General features: G+C 39.3%; 2 protein-coding genes and 1 pseudogene across 2 annotated transcripts in view; all 3 read left to right on the top strand.

Moving 5' to 3' along the window:
- The window catches only part of LOC101827880 (ATP-binding cassette sub-family A member 3-like), a 154,479-nt gene extending 146,618 nt beyond the window's left edge, over positions 1 to 7,861 (top strand). The window contains 2 exon segments of the mRNA XM_040733185.1: positions 6,537 to 6,610; positions 7,084 to 7,861. Of these exon segments, the coding sequence (XP_040589119.1) occupies positions 6,537 to 6,610; positions 7,084 to 7,215 (206 nt within the window). The 3' untranslated portion in view covers positions 7,216 to 7,861.
- Positions 7,862 to 15,145: 7,284 nt separating this feature from the next.
- Positions 15,146 to 15,524, top strand: LOC101834672 (annotated as a pseudogene).
- A 5,404-nt stretch (positions 15,525 to 20,928) lies between these two features.
- Positions 20,929 to 26,628, top strand: LOC101827625 (ankyrin repeat domain-containing protein 26-like). Its single transcript, XM_005063412.2, has 3 exons — positions 20,929 to 21,203; positions 26,124 to 26,238; positions 26,401 to 26,628. Exons 1-3 carry the CDS (start codon positions 20,959 to 20,961, stop codon positions 26,626 to 26,628), a joined length of 588 nt encoding a protein of 195 aa, XP_005063469.2. The 5' UTR covers positions 20,929 to 20,958.
- The last annotated feature ends 449 nt before the right edge of the window (positions 26,629 to 27,077 follow it).

Below are 27,077 nucleotides of genomic sequence, written 5' to 3'. Positions count from 1 at the left end.
ATACATACACACATTATATACAGGCTGTGAAGAATGCAGTTAACACACTTGTAAAATTACAGGCAGAAGCAACAGATATTCTGGAATCTATATATCTTGTAAACTTTGCAAAATGAATTTCTCTCTATCAGAAGTTAATTCTTGTGGGTTGACAACTTGAATATCAATTGTTATATCCTGTAATAAATGATAAAGGCTATCAGCAATGTATGCCCTTGTATTTGAGGCATAGATGTTAAAAATTGAAATGTCATCCTATTGGATTTTTCTTTTGATGAGTATGTAGTGTCCTCCTTGTCTCATGTGATTAGTTTTAGTTTGAAGTTTATTTTGTGTCTTTTTATTTGCAAATTGAGACCATTGATATTCAGAGATATTAGTGACCAATGTTTGCTTATTCCTATTATTTTGGTGGTGGTGGTGATGGTAAAAAAGAAAGTTTCCATTCTGTTGATTTTGCTGGTCTGAGATTATTTATTCCCTGTATTTTTATGGTTGTAATTAACCTCCTTAGGTTGGAGTTTTTCTTCTAGAACCTTCTATAGGGCTAGATTTGTAGATTATATATTGCTTAAATTTGGCTTTGTCATAGAATGTCTTATTTTTCTCCATCTATGATGATGGAAAGTTTTGCTGATTATAATAGCCTGGTCTGGCGTCTGTGGTCTCTTAAATCTACAGGACATCAGTCTAGGCACTTCTGACTTTTAGAATCTCCATTGAGAAGTCTGATGTAATTCTAAAAGTCTGCCTTTATATGTTACTTGCTCTTTTTTCCCTTGCAGCTTTTAATATTCTTTCTTTGCTCTGTATGTTTAGTGTTTTGATTATTTGTGCTGAGGGGACTTTGTTTTCTGGTTCAATCAATTTTGTGCTCTGTAAGCTTCTTGTACCTTTATAGGCATGTCTGTTTTGGGGTTAGGACAATTTTCTTCTAGATTTTGTTGAAAGTATTTTTGGTGCCTTTGATCTGGATTTATTCCTCCTTCTAGTCCTATTAATCATAGATTAGGTCTTTTCATAGTGTCTTAGATTTCCTGGATTTTTTGTGTCAGAAATATTATTTTAATTTAACATTTTCCTTGACAAATCTATCCATCATGTCCTCAATGCCTGAGATTCTCTTGCATTCTGTTGAAGATTGCCTCTATAGTTCCTATTCAAATTCCTAAATATTTCTTTTCCAGAATTCCCTGTTTGTTTTTTCTTTATTGATTTTGTTTGTATTTTCACATCTTGAGCAGTTTTATTCATTTGCTTCTACTGTTTGTGTTTTCTTGAATTTCTTTAAGGAAGTTATTAATTTCCTCTTTATGGATCTCTATCATCTTCATTCAGGCTTCTTTAAGGTGTTTTTCTTATACTTCAGCTATATTGGAATATCCAGGCTGTTACTTTCTGTGTTTTTACACTGGCAACTAGGCATCTGTAATTGAGAAGATTATAATTCTGGGTGCTGATATCTGTCTGGTTTTGTCTTTGTTGAGTGGGTGTTTTGTTCCTTGATTTCTATTTCCTCATTGAATTTTTGGACAATGTGGTAGCTGTGTGTTATCTGGTAGGAAATTTTCTGTAGACCAGATAGGTATGGCCACTGGGGATTCCAAGTAAAAAGTTTTCCTAGGTATTGGGAGCTGACACTTAGGGATAGGCTAGTGGTCTGACAGGGTTCACAGGAGGAAGACGAGTGTTCCACCAAGATCTGCTTATGTAGTCTCCTTGGGAAAGAGTGAAGTGAGGTCACCCCAAAAGATTTACTATAGAGTTCGGGCTGAGACTGGGGAATTAGATATGAAGGAACAGAAGGAGGAAAGATCTGTAGTCAGCCCACCTGCTTCCTGGCAGGAGTGGCCTGTGGGTTAGTAGAGAGTGCCTGGCGGAATTAGGGGCTAGAATAAAACAACAAGGGGGAGAGGGAGGTGAGGAGGGAAAGGTCTGTGAAATCCATTGAAGATGTGGTCAGGGTGATGAGGAAGCTGCAGCAGATGTTCTGTTGCACAGCTGTGGATGAGACTTGGGGAGTGGGAATTTGGAGGAGAGAGGGAGTGGTAAAGGTCCTCAGTCAGATTACCTATTTCCCTGGCCTGCTCAGCTGGTATGTTCCCAAGGAATGCCTGCTGGTGCTGGAGGCTGGGAAAAAGGGTGTGTTGAGAAGAGAAAGGTTGAAGGAGAAGAGCCTCCTGATCCATTGGGAATGGGGATCAGAGGGGAATCCTTCATTTTTTTTGAGGTTTTAATATTTTTAGTTAAAATGTAATTACCACTTTCACTTCCCCCTTCCCTTTCATCCCTCCAACCCCTCCCATGCCCCCTCACTTCCTCTCTAATTGATGGCCTTTATTAGTATTATTACTATTGTTGCTACTGTATAAACACGAAAACATATAAATGCAGTCTACTTAGTCTGTTGTTGTGGCTTGTGTGTATATGAACTGAGGGCTGACCACTTCGTATTGGATAACCGATTCAGGGACTCATCCCTGGGAAAGACTAATCCTCCTTCTCTCAGCCATCATCAGTTGCCTGTAGTTCTTTTCTACAGGTGAGACCTCTTGAGACTCCTCCCTTCTACATTAGCATCTCTACTCATATTGTCATTATTCAGCCATACACAATGTCACAGCAGATGTCCTGGTCCTCTGACTCTTATAGTCTTTTCCTCTCTCTCTTCCTTAATGTTCTTTGAGCCTTCAGAGCAGGAGTTGTGTTGTGGATGTACTCAGTTTTACATGCTAACTTCAGTTAGTACATCTCCGTACACATGGCACACTAACACTGTCATTTATCACAGGATTCTGTTTCTTCTGGTTCCACTACTGTATTCTGATGACTAAACAGAGATGTGACATGCCTTTTAATACTTCTGGCATGATTAATATCTTAGTCATTTTATATTGCTGTAAATAGATACCCGACATTGAATAATTTATAAGGGAATGAAATTTGCTTTGTTCACAGTTCTGTATGCTGGAAAGTTAAAGATCCTACATCCACTCTGGCCTTTCCTCCTCTGACATAACATGGCATAAGTAGTCACATGGGGAGACAGACCAAATCTGACTGATAACTCTCATCTATTTCCTTCTTCTCATAAAGCCACTGATGTCATCCTAGGGGACACATCCTCATGAGCTCATCTAATGACCTCCCAAAGGCCCCACATCTTAATACCATTAAAATGGCAACTAAACTTCAGCATGAGTTTCAGGGGACAAACATTCAAACTATAGCAAAAGGTCCCCAACTTGAGTAGTCACTGTCATCATTGTGGTAAAAGGATCAAAGTATGGGCAATGGAACATTTAAATATATGAAGAAAAATTCCTCCTTTACTCCCCAGGGAGGGTAAGGCCATCATGGGCGATCTCTAAAGTCTGTCATATCATCCAGGGCAGAGTCTAGGCCCTCCCCCATGTGTGGAATAGGCTCCCCAAGTCCATTCGTATGCCAGGGATAAATACTGATCTACTACCTGAGGCCCCATAGATTACTGAGGCCTCCTCACCGACACCCATGTGCATGGGGAATCTTAATTATTTGTAATCATTGAAATTTATGGTTATTTCTTACATATATCAAAATAATTACAAATTTTCTCATCTTATTATGGACAGTTATATTGACTGATTTTTATCTCACTTACATGTAATGTATCCTACTTTTAAACATTTATAGACTCAAGTTGCTAGTATTTGATTAGTGTGTGTGCATCTGTACTCAGAAGTGTATTGGTCTAATTTTACTTTTGTGTTATTAGTTTTTCTTAATTTGGGGATAGAGGTCATCTCCTCTCATAAAATGAATTGTAAAATATTATCCCATCTTTTACTCCTAAAATATCGAGTAGAAATGTCTACCTAGGTTCACTAAAATTATGTACAAGACTTTAAAAATATTATTTGTGGCCTGAGTGTAGTAGCCCACATCCTTAATCCCAGAAGTCAGGATGTAGAAGCTGGTGGATTTCTGTGGGTGTGATCCCAGCCTGGTGTGCATAGAGAGTTTCAGGCTTATAGAGAGAGATGCTGTCTCCAAAAAAATTGTGTATGTGATCTTTGGTAAAGAGTTTTTATTAAAAAGGAACAAATACAGTTTATAAAACAGAAAGTAAAAACTTCACAAGTGAAAATTATGCTCACTGAAAATAAAAACAAATGACTATAGTATAGCAATTGTTTATGGTAGCTTAATATTGAATCTCTAGATTTCCCATGCACACACAAAATAGAATACATAAATAGAAAGACTGAAAGCGCACAGACAATGTTATAACAAAAATTAAGTGACAGTGTCTTCCAAGAAGCTCAAAATATAAGCAAGTAGACTGAAACCACTGCCAGCAACAAGACTGGGCACTCTCCATAGCCAGACTAGACATAGCCAATAGTCATTTTGATATTGTCAGCAGTCTAGAAATTGAAGAGTTTGGAGGGTGTGATGTTTATACTGTAAGAAATAACCAAAGCAGTCAGTACACTTATGAAGTAATAAGCAATTGTCATTTAGGAAAAACAAGCTAAAACTTGCAATGACATGCAAATAGACATCATCAAGACAGTTAACATGTGGATGACTGACCACCACAAGAATTAGCACAGAATAAATAAATGGGGCACACATATCTATAGCTGACAGTATGGAACATACTTGAAATTTTTGTAGTATCTAGCATTGTGGAAGGTACTAAACTTCTGCCTCAGCAATACACTCTTAGAAACTAATTTCACACAAATACCAGAATGTAGAAAATGTTCAAATCAAAATTATATGTAATTGTTCCAAACTGAAATATATATTCATTGATATATATAACAAATTACCAAAAAATTAATAGTATAAAATGGTAGTGACCACCTATTATCTCATCATTTCCATGGCTTTGCTGAGTGTTTCTTGTCCAGGGTCTCTCATGGTGTTGAATCATTTGATGTCTCGTTGGGCCTGGCAGACCTGCTAAGAAAGAGACTCATCCACATAACTATTGATAGTTTCCTGCTACATGGAAATCTTGTCATCACAAGGTGATAGCTAGCTTCCCTCACAAAATGACACTGAAAACACTGAGATGAAGAATACATTGTCTTTTATGAACTGCTAACAATCATATTCTGTTATTCTGCAGTTACCTATTGGTACAAGTCTATTGTGTGGTGGGAGCAGTCTGCAAGTCTAGATACCCTTCTAGATGCCCACAATAGGAGAAATACCTATATATTAGGTATTTGGAGCAATGAAAATTAATAATATATGGCTACAGAGGACAATGTATTCAAGTGAAAAGATACAGATAAAAAGAGTATGTTGTATGTATGTCCCATCATGTAAAGCACAGAGAATTCAAAACAAAGCAATTATATTTAGTAGGCCACTCTTATGCAATAATACAATAAAGAACAGCTAAGAAATGCTTGACTATAGAAACCAGGGAAAGTGGTTGCCTTTAAGGAAGAGAAAATGAGTCTGATCACAATGCAGATAATATCTAGAGTGTTGAATGTTGATTACATTTAACTTTATTGTAAGTCACTAAACTATATATGTTAGTTACTTTTAGCCATGATAAAATACTAGAACTAAGACAACTTCTAGGAGAAAGTTTATTTTGGCTTGTGATTCAGAGAGTTAAAATCCATAATGAATGGGACAGCATGGCAGCAGACAGCCAGAGCAGGAAACTGAGAGATTACATCATCAACTGCAAACACAAAGTAAGGAGGGAGAAATGGAAGGAGGGTGAGGCTATGAACTCTCAAAGCCTGTGTTCATGCTTCCAAAAAGAAACAACATAAATTCTTCGTAATAACAGTCTCCTCTGATACCCTATTTATGTGTGCTTAATATATTTCACACTAAAAAACTTGAAAACTTTAAAGCTACTCTTAATTCTGTGTATGAATTCATTGCAAAAGAATTTCCATTTTATTGACATTTATTTTAGCTTCTCTTTAAAACATTTTAATCCCAGTTAATTCCACTGGTGGTGATTCCCAAGTATATAATAATAAACATGAATGCATCCTACTAATTAGAAGTGGCTACAGTATTGTTACCAAACACTAGGATTCAAATAAATCTCAGGTTTTGCAACTGATCATATGAGCTACCAATTTTTCCAGATGTAATTAGCTAGCCCCCCACAATTTTTCAAACAATAAGTAATATGGCAGTATTTCACAGAGAAGTAAATCTATTGAGATAATAAAGTTCATCCATGATAATGATTACAATCTTAAGATTATATCATCTTTGTATTAACTGCACATATTCTCTTTCCATTTGTGTGGACAGTTGAAATATAAATTATATAGTTCTTCAAAACCAATAGTAGGATCCAAAGACAGGTGTTGAGAGGCAGAGAAAATTGGATTGCCATAAGTTCAAGATCAGCCTGTGCTACATAGCAAGTTCCAGGCCATCCTGGGCAATATAGCATGTTCCAGGCTAGCCAACACTATAAAACAATGCTGCATTTTTATTAAAAAGAAACACTATGATCATCTCTATTACTAACTTCTCAAAAATCTTTCTCTCCTTAGGTAACATCAAAAACCAGGAATTTCAAGGCATTATTGGCTACTATATTCCAAGCAAGGAAATCTGCTGGGGAAAGGTGGTTGTAAAATTCATGCCAGTCTAATGTGTTAATAGAGGACAAATAGAAAACATTGGGATTTAAGCGTATGGATGAAAATCCAATTATCAGAGAATTAGAAACTTTGAGTTACTTTTTCAAGGCCACCTGAATATAATTGATTGAAACCTGATCCCCAAATTATATTATTATGTCATGTTCAGCAAGAAAGTGGGGATGACTGGGTATGTGTGGATGGGCAGACCTACAGTGCCAGTACTCTGAGGCAATTTGAGTCCAGCCTAGGCTACAGTGTAGAGATTCTGTCTAAAAGCATGTGTAAGCAGAGTTGGGGGGGATACAGAATAGCTGTTTCTTATGTTTTTTAACCATCTTTCCCTTTTGCTTTCTATCATCCCTTTATCTTTGTGTCCTGGTTGGGGAAGGTAAAGTAGGGAAAGGATTACCTAGAGATATTATTGATAACTTTGCCTTGTGTTTGTTTGTTTAAGGTATTTGAAATTATGGAGAAAGCTAAAGTGCTGTTCAATCTGGAAGACTATTCTTTCAAACAAGTAACACTAGAACAAATCTTTCTGACCTTGGCTAATACAGACAAAAGGAGATTGCAGCTCAACCAGTGACCCTCTTTTCTCATACTGCTGTCTGCCACTGAGTACATAGAAGTCTTTTACATACACGTATACAAATAAAGACACGGGGGAAGATGGTTTGCAGTCTTCGAAAGTTTGAGTAAATGACAGGTTATCTAAACTGTGAAGATTTATTTTACCTTACTTCTAAACTTAAAAATTAGCACCTTATTCTCCTTCTACCTTCCAAACAAAGCTCTGAAAATCATTTAAGATCTTAGTTGTGACTTGAGCCAAACTCTTAGCTCTAATGCTGACCAGTTTCTTTATATTAGGCCTGTCTTTATTGTCTCTCCATTTCAGTTTTCCTGTCTGTTAGCCAGGATTGATACTTTCTACCTTTGTGAATTCAGAGGATGGAATAGGATGGTTATGAAAAGACATTGACCAGTAGAAAGTGAGTTATTATTTTAAGACTATTATTTTTAAGTTTTAATTTAATTCATTTTTAATATTCATACAAGCATACAATTTATTTTGAGCATACCTCATTTCAACCTTCTCCTTGATTGTCCTACCCACCCCTGGTTTCCCCTTTGTTCCTGTAAACAGTTTCACTTCTGTTGTCATTTTATATATACATACATGGTTTTATGTGACTATATAAAAATATAGGACCCCAAAATGGGAGAAGATATTTGTTTCTCTGAGACTGGTTTAATTGCTTAATGTGATTATCTCCATTTGTGTTCATTTCCTTGCAAATAACATAACTTCATTTTTCTTGGTGATTGAAAAACATACCATTTACCACATTTTCATTGTCTCTGTTGTTGGACACCTGATTGGTTTGGTTACTTGGCAAATGTGAAAAATACTGCAATAAACACTGTTGTGCAACTAAAAATAGTAACAATAATAATAAAAATTAAAGACTAGGGTGATAGCCCAGTAGTTAAGACCACTGTACAATCATAAGGAAACAAAATTCCAGTCCCATAAACCACAGAACAGTTGGGAATCTCATACATGCCTGCAATCCTACATACATGGAGAGCAGAGACAAGATCAATGGGGCTTGAAGACTGTCAGCCTTGTCAAGAAAATGTAAGCCTTAGGTTCAGGGAGAGGCTGGTACCTCATAAAAATAAGTAGAAAGTACATACATATGTTCATATACTCACAAAGGCACATACACAAATAGAACTTTTTTAAAGTTAGCTTTTTAGTCTGAAGGTATGAGAATCCTGAATCAATGTCAGGAGTCACTAAAGCAGTAACAAGAGAATATCATGAGTTATGTCTGTTCTCCAATATTTAATTCTCATAAATAAACACAGCCAGATGATGCTTGTGTTATGGGAAAGGAACTCTGAGTTTCTGACCTTCCATCTGGAATGAAATATTAGCATTATACTGAGAATTTAGACCATTTGCTCTAAAATCATCCAGAAATAGTCTGCAACAAAAAGTCACGATTTAGCAGGCATCTAGCCCCAGACATTTTTTAAAACAATTATTTATTGATTCTTTGGTAATTTCACAGCATGCATCCCAATTCCACTTACCTCCCAGTTCCTCTATATCCCCCCTCACCTTCAGCATCCCACCCCCAGAAAGCCCCCCACAAAGCAATAGATTAAAACAAAGCAAAAGACACACATACATACACACACATACAAAACCACCTCACTCCTCCATTTTTGCAACACCTCCTCATTCATCCTAGTGGCGTTGGGTGCTGTGGTATGACACACAGTATACCCTTTTATCCAATCAGCCCCACCCACAAATTGTTCATTACAATGAGTCATTGGTCTGGTTCAAGCCCCCTGGCACACCATTATCATTGGAACCTCACTGAAACTCTTCTCAGAATCCTGATGCTGCCCCACGTCATGGAGATCCTGCAGTTATCATTACACAAGACCAATCTCTTCACATCCAGCAGGTCATAGATGTGGAAGATATTAGGGTGGGCCAATCAAAGGCCCGGGTGATATCTGAGCTGGTCAATCTGGGCCACTGAGACTGCCCACCTCAGGAGAGGTGTGGAGTCAACTCTCCTAGGCCCATGCCATGGGCGTTAGATCACTCACACTCATGGTGTGGGGTAGGGCCATTTCTCCCCAAGTGTAGGGTCAGCTCTCCCATGGGCGATAGGACCAGCTTTCCTACTGCAGCAGCCAATGAGAGGCAGGTCAGCCATCCAAGGGACAGTCAGGTCAGCCATCTGAGGGACAGTCAGGGGCAGGGCCAGCTAAGTATGTCCTTTGTAATTCAACATTCATGGTTTCTATGACCTCCTGTGGCAACACAGGCCATGGACATCATCACAGACCCTAGCTACAGCAGGACCACACACCCAGACATGGCCTTCAGCAGCAGCTCATAGCCCCAGACTTTTAATTCATAAACCAACTTTGTTTTTGAGCTACCTTTGACTGGCAAGTCTCTTTCCTTTCCCATCTTCTCCACTGCCATTTTACCATCTTTACACTCACAGGCCTCAAGACCCATTGTTCTATCTGTTGACTCCCTCCCCCTGCTCTCTCCACTATCTCCAGATCTATAGCTGCAGACCAAGGTTGGCTGTGCCTGGCCTAGACCCAAAAAGCTCATGCACCAGCTTTTCCTAGCCTAGTTAAAGTCACACAGGCCTACACAGACCCAATCTAAGGCAAGCCAGAATCTCACACCAGACACATATCCAAAGGAAAAAGTCCACATACCCAATTCATGTCACAAATACAAAAAACAATATGAATGCCCAAAACAGCATGTCTCCATTCAAACACACTAGTCCCAGATTACCTAGGTGAACCCCAGGACACATTAAAAGAAAACTTATTAAAGAAAAATAAAAAATAAACATGCCAACACTTCATTGAACATCAAGAGAATAACAATAAGTACCTGAGTAATATCCAAGAAGCAACAAATATACTGTTGAACAAAACTACATAAGTTCAAGACTTGAAGTCAGAATTCAAAGAGGAGATTGAAATATTGATGAGACCTCAAGCTGAAATGAACATAAATTGAAAAAGTCAATAACCCAATTAGAAAACCTTAAAAGTAGAATGGCTCAAGTAGAAGATTGAATATCAGGACTCAAAGACAGAGGAATTAGACTACACAAGCAAAGAATATATTTTTTAATTAAGCACAGGAAAACAGCATGCAGGGACCAGGGGACACCATGAAAGGAGCAAATATATACATAGATGAGGGAGAATTCCATATCAGCAGCAAAGACTAGGTCTTTGAGACATTATCATAAAAGTAAAATGCCCCCAAAGGAACAAAAATACATATACAAGAAGCAGATAAGATCACTACAAGAGGAAAAAATGTCACATATAAAGGAAAACCCATTTCTCAGTGGCAAATTTGAAGTCAGAAGAACTTAGAGCAATACAATCCAAGTTTTAAAAGATCCTGACTGAAAAACTAGACTATCGTACTCAACAAAATTATCTGCACAAAAGAAAAAACAGCAAAAAGAAAACTAACTGGACTCTGACAGCACTGAGATGCACGGACTGGAGCGGGAAACAAAGGAGTCGAGTAGGGAGGGGAGTAAGTTGGGCCAGGGAGAGCCCCCAGCTGGCTGCCAGAAGATCCTGGCTGGAGGAAGCCCAAGTGTCACTTGAATTCCAAACTCACAGCTTAACCCTTTTTCCAGACAAAACAGTTCTCCAAAATATGGTCCTGATTGTCAGGGTGATGGCAAGAGATGCATTATTTTATATTTTTTCTATTAATATTTGCACATGGGATTACTCATTTGAAGCTGCTTGTTACAAAGATGTCTTCAATGGAATACAGTCATTCCAAGAACTATAAACTAAAGCTACTATAGAAACAAAGGGTTCTCTTTTTTAAAATGTTTCTTGGTAGATTTTTCATAATGTGATCTTCTCCCACTCCCCCCCAACCCTTATGTTTTTTTTTTCAGACTGTGCAACACTTAGAAGCCTTAGCGTCTTTTTATCTCCATGTGGAACAGGATGCCCACATACAGTCTAATGAATAAATTTTCCATTTTTTTTAGATTCAAGCAAGTATGAATCTAGTTGTTGGATATCTTTTTTCATGATGTAATAAAGTATTTTCTTTAAAAGTTAAAAAAAGAAAACTGCTGTCAACACATACCTTTTAATCATATCTTTCAATATTCATGTCCTTAGTTCTCACATTGAAAGACAGAGTTGATGACCTGATTAAGACACTATCTTTCTGTTGTACACAAGAAACTCAGTTTTATAAACAGATACTGCCTTTAAATAAAAAGGTAGAAGGAACTCCAAATAGAACCAAGAAGAAAGCAAGCATTGCAGTTCTAATATCTGACAAAAATAGACTCCAAAGTGAAACTAATTAGAAAGATAAAGAAGGGCTTTCCATTTTAATCAAGGGAACAGTTAATAAAAAGGATGTTACAATCCTAAACACATATGTACCAAACTCTGGAACACATAACTGGAATTAAGAACACGGGTTAAATTCCATGACAGTCAGGACTACACAGAGAAACCCCATCTCAGAAAAAAAAAAAGATGCAGGTTAATTTAAACCTCCTAATAGTAGGTGATTTCAGCATCCCACCTTCTTCAATAGACAGGTTACTTGGACAAAAGCATAATCATCAGAATTAAACATTATATATAACATTATATATAAATGGACTTAATACATATCTACAAAATATTCTACCCAAACACCAAATAGAATACTTTCTACTCAGTAATCCATGGAAAAGTCTCTGGGATACAAAACAAATCATAAAAATTAGAACAATTCCATGTATCCTATCTGACATTATTGCAATAAAACTTAAAATTAAGTCCATCCATTGTATATAACATATATTGGATCCCATATGGGTCTACCAGGATCTCTGGCCCAAGGTAATGAAATTGATGAGATTAATAGTAAATGTGCTAAAAGCCTCAGAGTTTCTTTTTTAAAACACCACCATGTTAATAGCAAAGATTTGAAGAAAGATTTTTTTCATTACTTGACAAGCCAAGGAAATAATAAGGAAAGATCCTACTTTTTCCTTATATAGCCAAACTCCATTACCTACCGTAAGTAACCCATAAGATATTGAAAGAAATGAAATTTGGCAAATAAATATGTTTTATTTTGCAGTTTGGGAAATTGAAGTGTGTGCCCCATACCATAGATACATATTCATTAACATCCCTCAATATTAATGGTTTTAACTCACCTAACAAAATGGATACGAAGACAGAATGCATCCTCTGTTGCATACAAGAAACACACCTCACCTTCAAAGACAGACTTTACCTCAGAGTCAAGGGTTAGGAAAAGATTTTCCAATCAAATGGGCGTAAGAAGAAAGCTGGTGTAGCTTTCCTAATATCTAACAAATTAGACTTCAAACTAAAATTAATCAAAAGAGATAAAAAGGTTATTTCATATTCATCATCAAGATAAAGTCACAATTCTGAACATCTATCTATGCAACAAATACAAAGGCACCCACATTCATGAAGGAAATATTACTAAAACCCAAATCACACATTAAACATCACACACTTACAGTGGGAGACTTCAACACCCCACTCTCACCACTAGAGAGGACCACCAGACAGAAACTAACAGAAGTTATAATGCAATTGGGATGCGCAGACATCTATAGAACATTCCATCCAAACACAAAAGAATATACATTCTCAGCGCCACATGGAACCTTCTCTAAAATCAACCACATACTTGGCAACATAGCAAACCTCCACAGATTAAAAAAAATTGTAATAACTCCCTGTATCCTATACCGTCACCACAGTTTAAAGTTAGAATTCAACAACACAAATTGCAGAAACCCTAAAAAATCATTGGAAATTGAATGATACACAATTGCACCATTCTGGGGTCAAGGAAGAAATAAAAAAATGAAGTCAAAGAGTTCCTAGAATTAGCCGGGCAGTGGTGGCGCACGCTTTTAATCCCAGCACTCGGGAGGCAGAGGCAGGCGGATCTCTGTGAGTTCGAGGCCGGGCTGGACCGACAGCCTCCAAAACAATACAGAGAAACCCTGTCTCGTAAAACCAAAAAATAAAAAATAAAAGAGTTCCTAGAATTAAACAAGAATGAAGACATAGCATACCCAAACCTATGGGACACTTTGAAAGCAGTGCTGAGAGGAAAGTTCATAGAACTAGATTCCCACATGAAGACACTGGAGAATAGCCACACTAGAGAATTAACAGCACCATTGAAAGCTCCAGAACAATAAGAAGCAAAGTCACCCAGGAAGAGTAGATGCCAGGAAATAATCAAATTGAGGGCTGAAATCAATAAAGGAGAAACAAAGAAAACAATACAAAGAGTCAATGAAACAAAGAGTTGGTTCATCGAGAAAATAAGACAGACAAACCTTTATCCAAACTGACCAAAAGGCAGAGAGAGAACATGCTAATTAACAAAATCAGAAATTAAAAGGGGACATAACAGACAGTGAGGAAATCCAGAGAATCATCAGGTCATACTTTGAAAACCTGTACTCCACAACATTTGAAAAATTAAAGGAAATGGACAATTTCCTGTATAGATAACATTTACCAACATTAAAGTAAGAATAGATAAGCAATTTAAATAGAGCTATAGCCCTTAATGAAATAGAAGCAGTCATCAAAAGTCTCCCAGCCAAAAAGAAGTCCAGGAACAGATGGTTTCATTGTAGAATTCTACCAGAAATTCAAAGAAGAGCTAATGCCAGAACTGTTGCACACAATAGAAGCAGAAGGGTCATTGCCAAACTCTTTTTACGAGGCTACCTAGATACCCAAACCACATAAAGGCACAACTAAATAAAGGAACTACAGACAAATATCCCTCATGAAGATTGATGCAAAAATACTCAATAAAGTACTAACAAATCCAAGAACACATCAAAGAAATCGCCCACCACGATCAAGTAGGCTTCATCACAGGGATGCAGGGATGATTCAACATACAAAAATCCGCCAATGTAATCCCCCATATAAACAGACTAAAAAGAATCACCACATGATCATCTCACTAGATGCCTTTAAAAAAGCCTTTGACAAAATCCAGCACCCCTTCATGATAAAGGTCATGGAGAGATCAGGGATAACAGGAACATACCTGAACATAATAAAAGCAATATACAGTAAACCAACAGCCAACATCAACCTAAATCACGAGAAACTCATCATTTAGGCAATTTCTCTAAAATCAGGAACAAGACAACACTGTCCACTCTCTCCATATCTCTTCAATATTGTACTTGAAGTTCTAGCTAGAGCAATAAGACAACAACAGGAGATCAAGGGGATAAAAATTGGAAAGGAAGAGATCAAATTTTCACTATTTGCAGATGATATGATAGTTTATATATGTGACCCAAAAAAACTCTACCAGGGAACTCCTCCCATTGATAAACACTTTTAGCAAAGTGGCAGGATACAAGATTACCTCAAAAAAATAAGTAGCCCTACTATAAAGGGCTGATAAAGAAATCAGAGAAACATCACCCTTTGCAATAGCCACAAACAACATAAAATATCTTGGGGTAACACTAACCAAGCAACTAAGTTCCTGTATCCCAAGAACTTAGAGTGTTAAAGAAAGAAATTAAAGAAGATACCAAAAAATGGAAAGATCTCCCATGCTCTTGGATAGGTAGGATCAACATAGTAAAAATGGCAATCTTGCCAAAAGCAATCTACAGATTCAATGCAATCTTAATCAAAATAATGGCACAAACCGATCTGAGGACGTTCCCCCGGTAGTTTGGTCTTGAGCATCTTTTTGAGGACGTCAGCATGTCTTAGTTTGAGATGTGGTCTTTCTAGCGGTGCTGTAACAGCTTCCGGCTCTACCTGACTGTTGATGGTCTGTGTCTGACACTGTGTGGCTCTCACTGCAACCGACCTTTAGAGGTACTCTGGAGGAATCCCGCGGTAACCTCTCACAGCCCGCCAACATGGCGATGCATGCTGCCAAGAGGGTGAATATTTGCCTCCCACCTGAAGTAAATGGGATTTTGTATATAAGGAATTTGCCATACAAAATCACAGCAGAAGAAATGTATGATATATTTGGGAAATAGGAACCTATTGATCAAAAACAGAGTAGGAAATACACCCGAGACCAGAGGAACAGCCTATGTGATCGATGAAGACATCTTTGATGCTAAGAATGCATGTGACCATCTGTCGGGATTCAACGTGTGTAACAAATACCTCGTGGTTTTGTATTATAATGCTAACCAGGCATTCCAGAAGATGGACACCAAGAAGAAGGAGGAGCAGCTGAAGCTTCCCAAGGAAAAGTATGTCATCAATACAGACCCACCCAAATGAGTTGGGGGATTTCACTCTGAATATGTCCATGTGTGGTCCTGGTTAACCTTGTTTCTTTTTAATTAATATTGAATATTGTGACTTCTCATTTGAGACCCAGAATAACTTGCTTGAAACTTTTCTAATCTTTAGATTATGTTAGTAAACTTGTAGCTTTTGAAAAAAATAAAAATAAACAATGGCACAATTCTTCACAGACCTTGAAAGAACAATAATCAACTTTATATGGAAAAACAAAAGACCCAGGATAGCCAAAACAACCCTGTACAATAAAAGAACTTCCAGAGGCATCACCATCCCTGACTTCAAGCCCTATTATAGAGCTATAGTCCTGAAAACAGCTTGGTATTGGCACAAAAATAGACAGGTAGACCACTGGAATCAAATTGAAAACCCTGAAATTAACCCACACACCTTTGAACACCTGATCTTTGACAAAGAAGCTAAAATTATACAATGGAAAAAAGAAACCATCTTCAACAAATGGTGCTGGCATAGCTGGATGCTGGCATGTAGAAGACAGCAGATAGATTCAAATATATGCACAAAACTAAAGTCTAAATGGATCAAAGACCACAACATAAATCCAACTACACTGAACCTCTTAGAAGAGAAAGGGGAAAGTACCCTTGAATGAATTGGTACAGGAGACCGCTTCTTGAACACGCCAGTAGCACAGACACTGAGATTGGCAATTAATAAATGGGACACCCTGAAACTGAGAAGCTTCTGTAAGGCAAAGGACATAGTCAACAAGACAAAACAGCAGCCCACAGAATGGGAAAAGATATTCACCACCCCACATCTGACAGAGGGCTGATCTCTAAAATTTACAAAGAACTCAAGAAACTAGTCCCCAAAACACCAAGTAATTTAATTAAAAAGTGGAGTATGGAACTAAATAGAGAATTCTCAATAGAGGAATCTAAAATGGCTGAAAGACACTTAAGAAATTTCCATCAGGGAAATGCAACTCAAAACAACTCTGAGATACCATTACTCCTGTCCGAATGACTAAAATAAACACCAATGACAGTTTATGCTGGAGAGGATGTGGATAAAAGCGAACACTCCTCCACTGCTGGTGGGAGTGCCAATTTGTACAGCCACTTTGGAAATCAATATGGAGATTCCTCAGGAAAATGGGAATCCATCTACCACAAGACCAAGCAACTCCACTCTTAGGCATATACCCAAAAGATGCCCATTCACACAACAAGGATGCCTGTTCCACAATGTTTATAGCAGCACTATTTGTAATAGCCAGAACCTGGAAGCAACCTAGATGCCCCTCAACTGAAAAGTGGATAGAGAAAATGTGGTACATTTACACAATGGAGTACTATTCAGCAGAAAAAAATCGGAATCTTGAAATTTGCAGGCAAATGAATGGCACTAGAAGAAACCATCCTGAGTGAGGTAACCCAGTCACAAAAAGACCAATATAGTGTGTACTCACTTGTATATGAATTTTAAACATGAAGCAGGGAAGTGCCAGCCTACAATCCCACTGCCAGAGAGTCTGGGAAGCAGGGAGGACCCTAAGAGAGATATGCATGGTACCCCAGAGAAGGGGAACAGGACAGGATCTCCTGAGCAGGTTGGGAGCATGGGGGAGGGGGAGAGGAAGCTGGGAAAAAGAGAGGGTGAGAAAAAGAGGGGGAGAGGAGGACATGGGGGAGCAGGACAGTTGAGTAGGGGAAGGAATAGAGGAGAGCAGGATGAGAGATACTATAATAAAGAGAGTCATTATAGGTTTCAGGAGAGATCTGGCACTAGTGAGATCTCCAGATCTACAAGGATGACACCAGCTGGCAATCTAACCAATAGTGCCCATCCCTGGCAATGAGTTTGATGACTACCTTATATGACATCCTAGAGTCTTCATCCAGTGACTGATGGAAGCAGAGGCAGACACCCACAGCTAAACACTGAACTGAACTCCTGGAATTTAGTTGCAGAGAGGGAGGAGTGATGAGCACAGGGAACAAGACTGGGCTGGTGAAACCCAGAGAAACAGCTGATCTGGCAAGGGGAAGCTTATGGACCCCAGACTGATAGCTAAGAGGCCAGCATGGGACTGATCCAGACCCCCTGAATGTGGGTGTCAGTGAGGAGGCCTCAGAAATCTGTGGGGACTTGGATAGTAGATCAGTATTTATCCCTGGCATCCAAATGGACTTGGGGAACCCATTCCACATGGAGTGATGCTCTTTCAGCCTAGGCCCTGGCCCAGATGACATGACAGACTCTGGAAATCCCCCATAGAGGCCTCACCCTCCCTGAGTAGTGAAGTGGGGATTGGGGGCAGGGCTAGAGGGGTTGTTGGAGGTGAGAGAGGAGGGGAGGAGAGGGGAAGCAGCTGGGATTGATATGCGAAGCAAGTTTGTTTCCAATTTAAATAAAAAAGATTTTAAAACAAACAGTATGCTGCTAACATCTTTAAACAAGCTCCCTTGTGTGCAGGGCCATCTATGTAGTTCATGGTTCATTCTGAGGATGATGGAATAGCTTCATAACTAGATCTATTGTACCATAGACACTTAGAAGCCTGCTTTGTTCCTTTTACTCAGACTAACACAAGAAAATAGCAATTTCTCCTCAGTCTAAGACAAACTGCCCACAATTAACTCATTTTTACCTCAGAGCAAATTTACACTAGACTAAAGGTTTTTGTAAATGGATCATCAGTTTAAAATTTTACAGTTATGCTCAAGGTCAGAGTCACAGGTGCTTAACCAAAGTTATTAACACAAAACAGCCTTTAAAAATTATGCCAATTCTTTGCTTTCCAAGTCTGGCTGGTAAAAGACCTATGTCTCGAAGTTTGTCTTACTGGGCACTGGGTCCCTGCCCTCTGGTCACAGTCTTACTCCAGAAACCTTGAAACTTTGTGTTGCCATGGTAAGGGACTCTGCCCTTATCACTCACACAAAGGAATGTGCTTTTAACCAATGAGGTGTAACTCTTGTTATTTGTTTTTTATTATTACTTCAAGACTACTATAAAAAGTGTATTTAAGCTAGGTGAACATTGAAGCAGAGAGAATTGAAAGAATTAGAACTTAAAAGAAAATTAAAGGATAGAAAAATAGGCAAAAGAATAAAGAACATGACTCAAACAGCACATGTGTGAATTATTCCATAAACCTTTAGATTATCAATTTTCTTTTAATTTAAATTAGAAACAAGCTTGTTTTACATGTCAAGCCCAGCTCCCTCCCCCTTCCCTCCTCCCCTGTCCCCTACCAGCTCCCCAACCCTCACTCAGTCCCCACTCCACTCTCCAGGGAGGATGAGGCCCTTCGTGGGGGATCTCCAAAGTCTGTCATATCATCCAGGGCAGGGCCTAGGCCCTCCCCCATGTATCCAGGCTGAGAGAGCATCCCTCCATGTGGAATAGGCTCCCAAAGTCCATTTGGATGCCAGGGATAAATGCTGACATAGTTCCCAAGGCCCCAAAGAATGCCGAGGCCTCCTCACTGACACCCAAATTTAGGGGTCTAGATCAGTCCCATGCTGGACTCTCATCCATCAGTCTGGGGTCCATGAGCTTCCCCTTGTTCAGGTCAGCTGTTTCTCTGGGTTTCACCAGCCCCATCTCGACCCCTTTGCTCACCACTCCTCCCTCCTCTCTGCAACTGGGTTCCAGGAGTTCAGTTCAGTATTTAGCTGTGGGTGTCTGCCTCTGCTTCTGTCAGTCACTGGATGAAGGTTCTAGCATGGCATACAAGGTAGTCAGCAATCTTCATTTAAATTAATTATTATGCTATTGGAGGAAAAAAAGCACTTAGAAATACCAGGGGCAGACTGAGAAGAACTACTTTAAAGTCACATAGCCAACAAAATATTTGTTTCTAAAACATAGTATCAATTGTCAAAACACAATTTTTCAAATAAAACTAGGTAGACACTTGAATAGACATACTCCTGAAGCTAATATACAGAAGCAAATCATAACATCTCTGCATCAATGATCTTGGGGAATTTGCACATGCAGTCCTCAGTGAGCTGCCCTACACAACTAAAATAAAGCCATCCAAATGTTGATGAGGTCATGGAATTGGCATTCCAAAGCCTTGCTGGTAAACATGCAAAAAATACAGCCTCCTTAGAGAAAAGTTCAGTAGATTTTTAAACTACAAACATGTACTTAATTTCAGTAATTCTGTTCCCAAGTTTTAACCCCAGAGAAAAAAAATCTGATGTTCATATAACACAAATGTTGAAAGATGTTTTATTAGAAATTGTCCAAATCAGAACACTCCCAATGTCCTTCTCATTCCAAGTTTTTGAGGCCTGGATGGAGCACACCTCAAGTCAAACTGCCAGCTCCATCTCCCTGACAGTCTCCCAAGACTTCCATCCACCTGGCACTGAGCCCTGCTCTGGGCTGGGTGGGGTCACAACATGGTGTAAGTGGTTCCCTCCAGGCCCTGCCTATTGTCACTCTTGTCTGTGCAGAGTCTGATCAATGCTCCTGTCAGTGTGCTGCTGTGGCCTAAGCGCTGTCCAACCAGTGCTAGGTGGCCCCCAACGACGAGGGCCTGGATGACAAAAATGGATCATCTTTATAGACTGTTTTCCCGCAGAGGGCATTTTCAGGCTCAGTGTTTCCAAAAGCCCATGAGCCTTAGTCAAGAGACAGCTCAACATCTCTAATTTACTGACATCCAGGCAGTGTATTACAATCCCCTGCTAATGACAGTATTTTTCAGGGCATGGTCATCTGTAGAGGGCAGGGGTCTCCTGAAGGATGCCCTCTGGGTGATAAGGATAAGCCCAGTTGTCACCCCATTGATTTTTCAAGTCTCAGTCTGTCTCTCCAGTGATAATATGGAGAGTTGGTTTTGTAATTCAAATTTAATTGCTTAACGATTTAAAAGTAGGACTTTGCATCCAACAATGAGAGATGCACTCTCACCCTGAACTCTTGGGGGAGGGTCTAGGCCCTGCCCTGGATGAAATGACAGACTATGGACACCCCCATGGAGGGCCTCACCCTCCCCGGGGAAATGAGTGGATATTGGGGGGGTTGGTGGGAGGGCACGGGAGGAGGGGAGGGAAACGGAGAGGGACCTGAAACTGACATGTGAAGCAACCTTGTTTCTAATTTAAATTTAAATTTAAAAATAACATATATATATATATATACATATATATATATATATGGGCTTTGGCAGGCCCTGAACTGCGCATGTTCACTGAGCACCCTGGCTGTTTGGCTGTGACACCTGAGCAAAAGAGTAGGCAATGTTACAGAGTTACTATGCAACCATAACCGCTAACCTTTAACCAATCAGAGTTAGAGATTCCAAGGTCTCTGCACGCATTGTAGCTGTTAGCTTCTCCGGAAGCGGTTCATCACATTACTGGACATCTGGTCGCGTGTTGAAGACAGATGGAAGGGGCCTCTGGGTTCCGCAGCCTCTGACATGTCGAAAGTGGCTAACTTGTCTTACAAGAAAAGCCAGCAGCTCTTGAAATCCTTGTGCAATCAGCAACGACAATCCCTGGGCACTGGGTTTGAGAGTGCCAATATCCTTCTCTCACCCAAGTACCACCTGAGAGACAAGGATCTGAGAAAGATCCACAAGGCTGCCCGGGTCGGGGATGCAGCCAGAGTGCGGCAGCTCCTAATTGAGAAATGTGGTGTGAATGACAGAGACAAGAAGAAGAGGTATCAGGGCCCAGGAGAGGGGAGGCGGTGGAGGAAGCGGGGCTTGTGCGAAAGAAAGCCTCTAGACACAAAATGTTTACTACTTGTGTCTCAAATGGAAAATATATCTTCATTTTATAGAGAACGTTTCCAAGTCAAGGAAAACACTTAATTTTTAATTATTCATATTTATGCATAGATAGCACCCAGGGCCTTGCCATGCTAGCAAAAGCACTTTACTCCAAGCCCTTGATTTATAAATTAAATTGAGTAAAGTACAGGCTTGGAAGTCTACAATGCTATATGGATAAGGGATTCTTATTTACTCTACCATATTGAAATTAGGAAATAATGGAGAATACATACAATTTATTTCTTACCATTTTTTAAAATGGCATGTGTTTAAAAATAACCAACAGAACACATTTTACAAATAAACCTCAGGATAGCGAAAGATGGAGCTTCGACGATAGCATAGAAATTGTTAGAGGTTTGTCCTTGTGAAAGATGTACTTTGGGTATAAAGTGAGAAGAATGTCATTTTGGAAGGTCACACATACACACAAACATCTGCTCTTGTACCAGCCTAAGCAACGACAAGTTGTTATAAAAATTATTTTTATGCATTTAAAGTGTACATACAAATTTAGTTTTCATTACTTAGTTATAGTTCCAGTTCTCAGAGCAATCAGTTCTCTAATGGTTTGCACATAGCTTAATTTCATAAACTAGAAGATACACCTATATTAATTCTGAATTTTGGCCTTTGCAGTCTTATCCTAGGGACTAGAGTACAGCTGGTTTTGAAGAAAGTTACTCACACACTTGTTCTTTCCTAATTATCTTGACTTCTAGAATGAACATGAATTAAAGTTGTAGTGAACACTTATTACAACAAACCTTCGGAAGAACGGGAATACTAACCCTGCTCACTTCTGTTTAGAAATTGTGTGTCATATGCTTGAACTGGTATTTCTGCTAACACTTCATGTCTTTCAAAGCCAGGAGAATATATTTGTTGGCTTTATTGAGAGTACATGCATGAATGTTTTATATATAGATTTATTGCATATTGCAAACAACTGTAGGTTGATAATTTCACTTTAGTTGCATCCCTAAGAAAACAAAGGATGACAACCAAAATTGATTATCACCACTGCAGAAGTATCATTTCACTTCATTAAAATACTGACTTCTGTAACTATATTTATTCCATTCTTTCATACATTCACTCATTAAAAGTATCCTAAATACCAAATAGGCAGAAGATATATTCCATCTCTCAGGACACTTTTATCCTGAGCTTTGCTGAAGCTAGCAAAGTGAAAGGTGTAAAAGGGAAGCAACAGGATGGCTTTTTTTTCTAGTTCCCCCCATTTGCCTGAAAATTTCATGATATCATTGTTTTTTAATGCTGAGTAATACTCAATTGCATATATGTATTACATTTTCTTTATCCATTCTTCAGTGGAGGGGCATGTAGGTTGTTTCCAGGTTCTGGCTATTTTAAATAGTGATGCTATGAGCATAGTTGAGCAAATGTCCTTGTGGTATGATTGAGCATTCTTTAAGTATATGCCCAAGAATAGTATTAATGGGTCTTGAGGTAGATTGATTCCCAATTATCTGAGAAACCACCATATCGATTTCCAAAGTAGCTGTACAAGTTTGCACTTCCACCAACAGTAGAGGAGTGTTCCCCTTATTCCACATCTTCTCCAACATAGACTGTCATTAGTGCTTTTGATCTTAGCCATTCTGACAGGTGTGAGATGGTATCTCAGAGTTGTTTTGATTTGCACTTCTCTGACAGCCAAGGATGTTGAAAAGTTCTTTTAAATGTTTCTCAGGCATTTGGGATTCTTTCGTTGAGAATTCTCTTTTAATATACCCATTTTTAAATTGGATTATTTGGTATTTTAATTTCTAGTTTCTTGAATTCTTTATATATTTTGGAAATCAGCCCTCTGTCAGATGTGTGGTTGGTGAAGACCTTTTACCATTCTGTAGCCTGATGTTTTATCTTGTTGAAATCATCCTGAGTGAGGTAATCCAGACCCAGAAAGACAAATATGGTTATGTACTTACTCATAAGTGGATATTAGATATAAAGCAAAGAATAACCAGGCTACAATCCACGGTGCCAGAGAAGCTAGGTAACAAGGCATGCCCAAAGAATGATGCATGGATTTCCCTGGGAAGGGGAAATAGATGAGATCTTCTAGGTAACCTGGGAGTCAGAGGTGAAGGATCAGGTTGATCAAGTTGGGAGTGGGTCAGATGGGGAGAGTAGTGAAAGAGATATCTTGATGGGGGCATTTGGGAGTTAGGAAGAAATCTGGTGCCAGGGAAACTCCCAGGAATCCACAAGGATGACCCCAGCTAAGACTCCTAGCAATAGAGGAGTAGTTGCCTGAACTGGCCTTCTCCTGTAATCAGATTGGTGACTACCCTAATTATCATCAGAGATCCTTCATCCACTAACTAATGGAAGCATATGCAGAGATCCACAGCCAAGTACCGGGCCAAACTCCAGGAGTCCAGTTGAAGAGAGGGAAAAGGGATTTATGAGCAAGGGTGGAAGTCAAGATCATGATGGGGAACCGACCCCCATCAGAGACAACTGACCCAAGCTCGTGGGAACTCATGTACTCTGGACCAACAGCTAGGGAACCTACATGGAACCAACCTAGGCTTTCTGCATGTGTGTGACAGTTGTGTAGCTTGGCCTGTTTGTGGGAGTCCTAGCAGTGGGATCATGTCCTATTCCCAGTGCTTGAGCTGGCTTTTGGGAACCTACTCCTCTTGCTGGTTCACCTTACCCAGCCTTGATGCAGGGTGGGGAACTTGGTCCTGCCTCAACTTGATGTGACATGCTTTGTTGACTCACATGGGAGGCCTGACCCTTTCTGAATAGAGGAGGAGGGTGTAGATGGAAGTTAAGAGGAGAGGAGAGAAGAGAGGAGGGAGGGAAAACTATGGTTGGTAAATAAATGAAAAAAAAAAAATTAAAAAGGAAAAAAAAGGAAGTAACAGGGCTCAGTTTAGCCTTTCCTCCTCCCTTCAAATTAAAGCATTCTTTCATTGACCATTTGAAAATTGAGGACAGTATTGAATACTGTCCATTTCCATTGAATCAATGGAAATATCTGACTTTCATGCAATCTATTAAACTTAAGATTCAAAAGAGGAGCTAGACCTACCCATATGAACCTTGAGTTTTCTTGGGTTACAGATTCTTTAAAAATCAAAGAAAAATAATTTTCATTGTTATTCAGAACTCTTTGCCCATGGTATAGTCAAGCAGACGGCTATATCTTCCATGGACCTATTAAAAATACCATTTTTCATTTAGTGTGGGACATTATGGGTTCAATGATGACATTTATTTTGTGTATTAAGAAAATGCCAAAATGCTACCAAACAAAAGCTACAATATGTCATGAGTTATAACTTGAACTCCAACTCCAGAGATGTTCTCTATGAGAAAAGAACATTTTAGACACAGTGAGACAACCCTTAAAACATGCGAGATGGTTGTGATTCTGCTAATTATTGGGAACACTGTCCTTCTAAGTTGTCACGGTAGTGATAATTACAACACCTGACAAACACTGAGCTGTTACTTTTGCTGGAAACTTTTTTTTTTTTTGGTTTTTACGAGACAGGGTTTCTCTGTATTGTTTTGGAGGCTATCGGTCCAGCCCAGCCTCGAACTCACAGAGATCCGCCTGCCTCTGCCTCCCCCGAGTGCTGGGATTAAAGGCGTGCACCACCACAGCCCGGCTTGCTGGAAACTTTTAAAACCACTTTATATGATTCTCATCAAAATATACCGGGGTCTGAGGAGACAGATACTAACTTCAGTGCCCATTTTGCTGACAGAAAAATTAAGGAATAGAAAGGATAAGGCATAGCTAATAAATAACAGAGCTTAAAGCAAATCCAAGTTCAAACTCTAGTGGAACTAATTACAAAGCATACATACTTCCATTCAAATTATCCGCTCTGAACGGGGGCAGAGCTCAGTGGGAGAGCACCTGCCTGACATGCATGTCCTAGTAAGCTTCGTCTTGCTGTGATAAACACCATGACCAAAAGCAACGAGGAGAGGAAAGGGTTTTTTTCTATATTATAACTCCCAGGTCACAATCCATCACTGGTTGAAGTCAGGTCAGGAACTCAAGGCAAGAACCTGGAGGCAGGAACTGAAGCAGAAGACATGGAGGAATAGTGCTTTCCATGGCAGCCTGCTTTCTTATATCGCCCAGGACTCCCTGCCCAGAGGTGGCACCACCCACAGAGGGATGGGTCCTCCCACATCAATCATTAATTAAGAAAGTGCCCCTACAGACTTGCCTACAGGCCAGTCTACTGGGGACATTTTCCTAATCAAGGTTTCTCTTCCAGGTAATTCTAGCTAGTGTCAAATTAGCAAAAAGTACCTTAACAATACTTGGAGCACACACACACACACACACACACACACACACACACACACACACACACACACCTTCCATCCGGATACACTGTACTGTACTTTCACTGGTATAAGGATCATTAACAATAAATACTATAACTTCTGTGAAATAAATTTTTAAGCTTTTTTCCTTTAAGATGAGGTCTTGTGTAGCCCAACTGGCCTCAAACTTGCTATGTAGCCAAAGATGATTGAACTTCTGATCCTCCTGCTTTCACTTCTTCAGGGCTAAACTGGAGTCGTTCACCACCACACCCAGTCTATGTGGTACTTGTAGGTCGAGAAGCTACCACCACACCCAGTCCACGTGGCACTGTATGCCAGGATGCTAAGATAGCACCCCATAAATACTTGATTTGAAGACCGAGGAATTGTGTATGGTTTAATGTTTAAAATTGCAAGAGGGATTGTATTTTTCAGTCATGCTGTATCATTTCTAAAAAGACATTCCATTTTCACAGAACTGCTCTACACATTGCCTGCGCTTATGGTCACCCAAAAGTAGTGATGGCCCTGTTAGAGGGACAGTGTGAGATTGATGCCATTGACAGTGACAAGTGCACAGGTCTAGTGAAGGTATGTGACAACTAAGGATTTCAGCATAAGTCAGCCTTGATTAAAATGCTTAGAATGAAAAGGAATCTATGTCGGATTAAAGTAAATAGATGGTGAACCCTGTGTGATGTTTATCCTGAATTCTTTGAATTTATGGTCTGTTTCTTGGTGCAATTTCAACAGGCTGTGCAATGTCAGGAAGAAGAATGTGCCACCATTCTGCTGGTGAATGGCGCTGACCCAAATATTGTGGATGCCCTGGGCAACAGCGCTCTCCACTATGCTGTCTATTATAAGAATACATCACTGGCTGCAAAACTGCTTGAACATGAAGTGAATATTGAAGTGATTAATAAGGTAGATGTCATATATAAGAAAGGAACAAGGCAACTGAGCAAAAGACCAACATGATTTTGTTTTCTTCTATCTTTTTGTCTTGGAATTTTCTCCAACTGTTCACCAAGGTGATGTTCTATCTGAACACCTCAGTTTGGAAAAGAAATTCATGGAGTCCTAATTACGAATGAAGATCAATTTCAGGATGGTGCTGAGGAAGCGATGTTGATGACTTAGTGATGAATTAAGTCGGAAACCAGAGTGAAAAACTGGTATTTACCTGACATGTTAGGCTTTTCTGGCAGGAAGAGCCACTGGGAAAAGGCTGTAATTTCTCAAACCTATAATATCTTGCCAGAGTTTACATAATGAAGTCAGATTGCATTTTGAATTGACTCTTACCCAGGGAAACTGAATGCAATTTCCAGTTAGTGACTTTCTCTGGGGTTTTTTTCCTCCTTTGAGCCAAAACCCCAAACCAGGGAAGGCCATGTTTGACTGTTTTATACCTATGCAGAGGACAC

The sequence above is a fragment of the Mesocricetus auratus genome, unplaced genomic scaffold, assembly GCF_017639785.1.
Source record: "Mesocricetus auratus isolate SY011 unplaced genomic scaffold, BCM_Maur_2.0 Super-Scaffold_4256, whole genome shotgun sequence".
Lineage (NCBI taxonomy): Eukaryota > Metazoa > Chordata > Mammalia > Rodentia > Cricetidae > Mesocricetus > Mesocricetus auratus.
The sequence above is the reverse complement of the archived record's forward strand: the minus strand, read 5'-3'. Positions and strand labels throughout refer to the sequence as shown.

Bases quoted from the DNA above. Each gene is read 5' to 3' on its own strand.
- LOC101827625 (XM_005063412.2), top strand. From the start codon at position 20,959: ATGTCGAAAGTGGCTAACTTGTCTTACAAGAAAAGCCAGCAGCTCTTG. The intron at 21,204-26,123 runs GTATCAGGGCCC...CCATTTTCACAG, and splicing joins GACAGAGACAAGAAGAAGAG to AACTGCTCTACACATTGCCT. The intron at 26,239-26,400 runs GTATGTGACAAC...CAATTTCAACAG, and splicing joins AGTGCACAGGTCTAGTGAAG to GCTGTGCAATGTCAGGAAGA.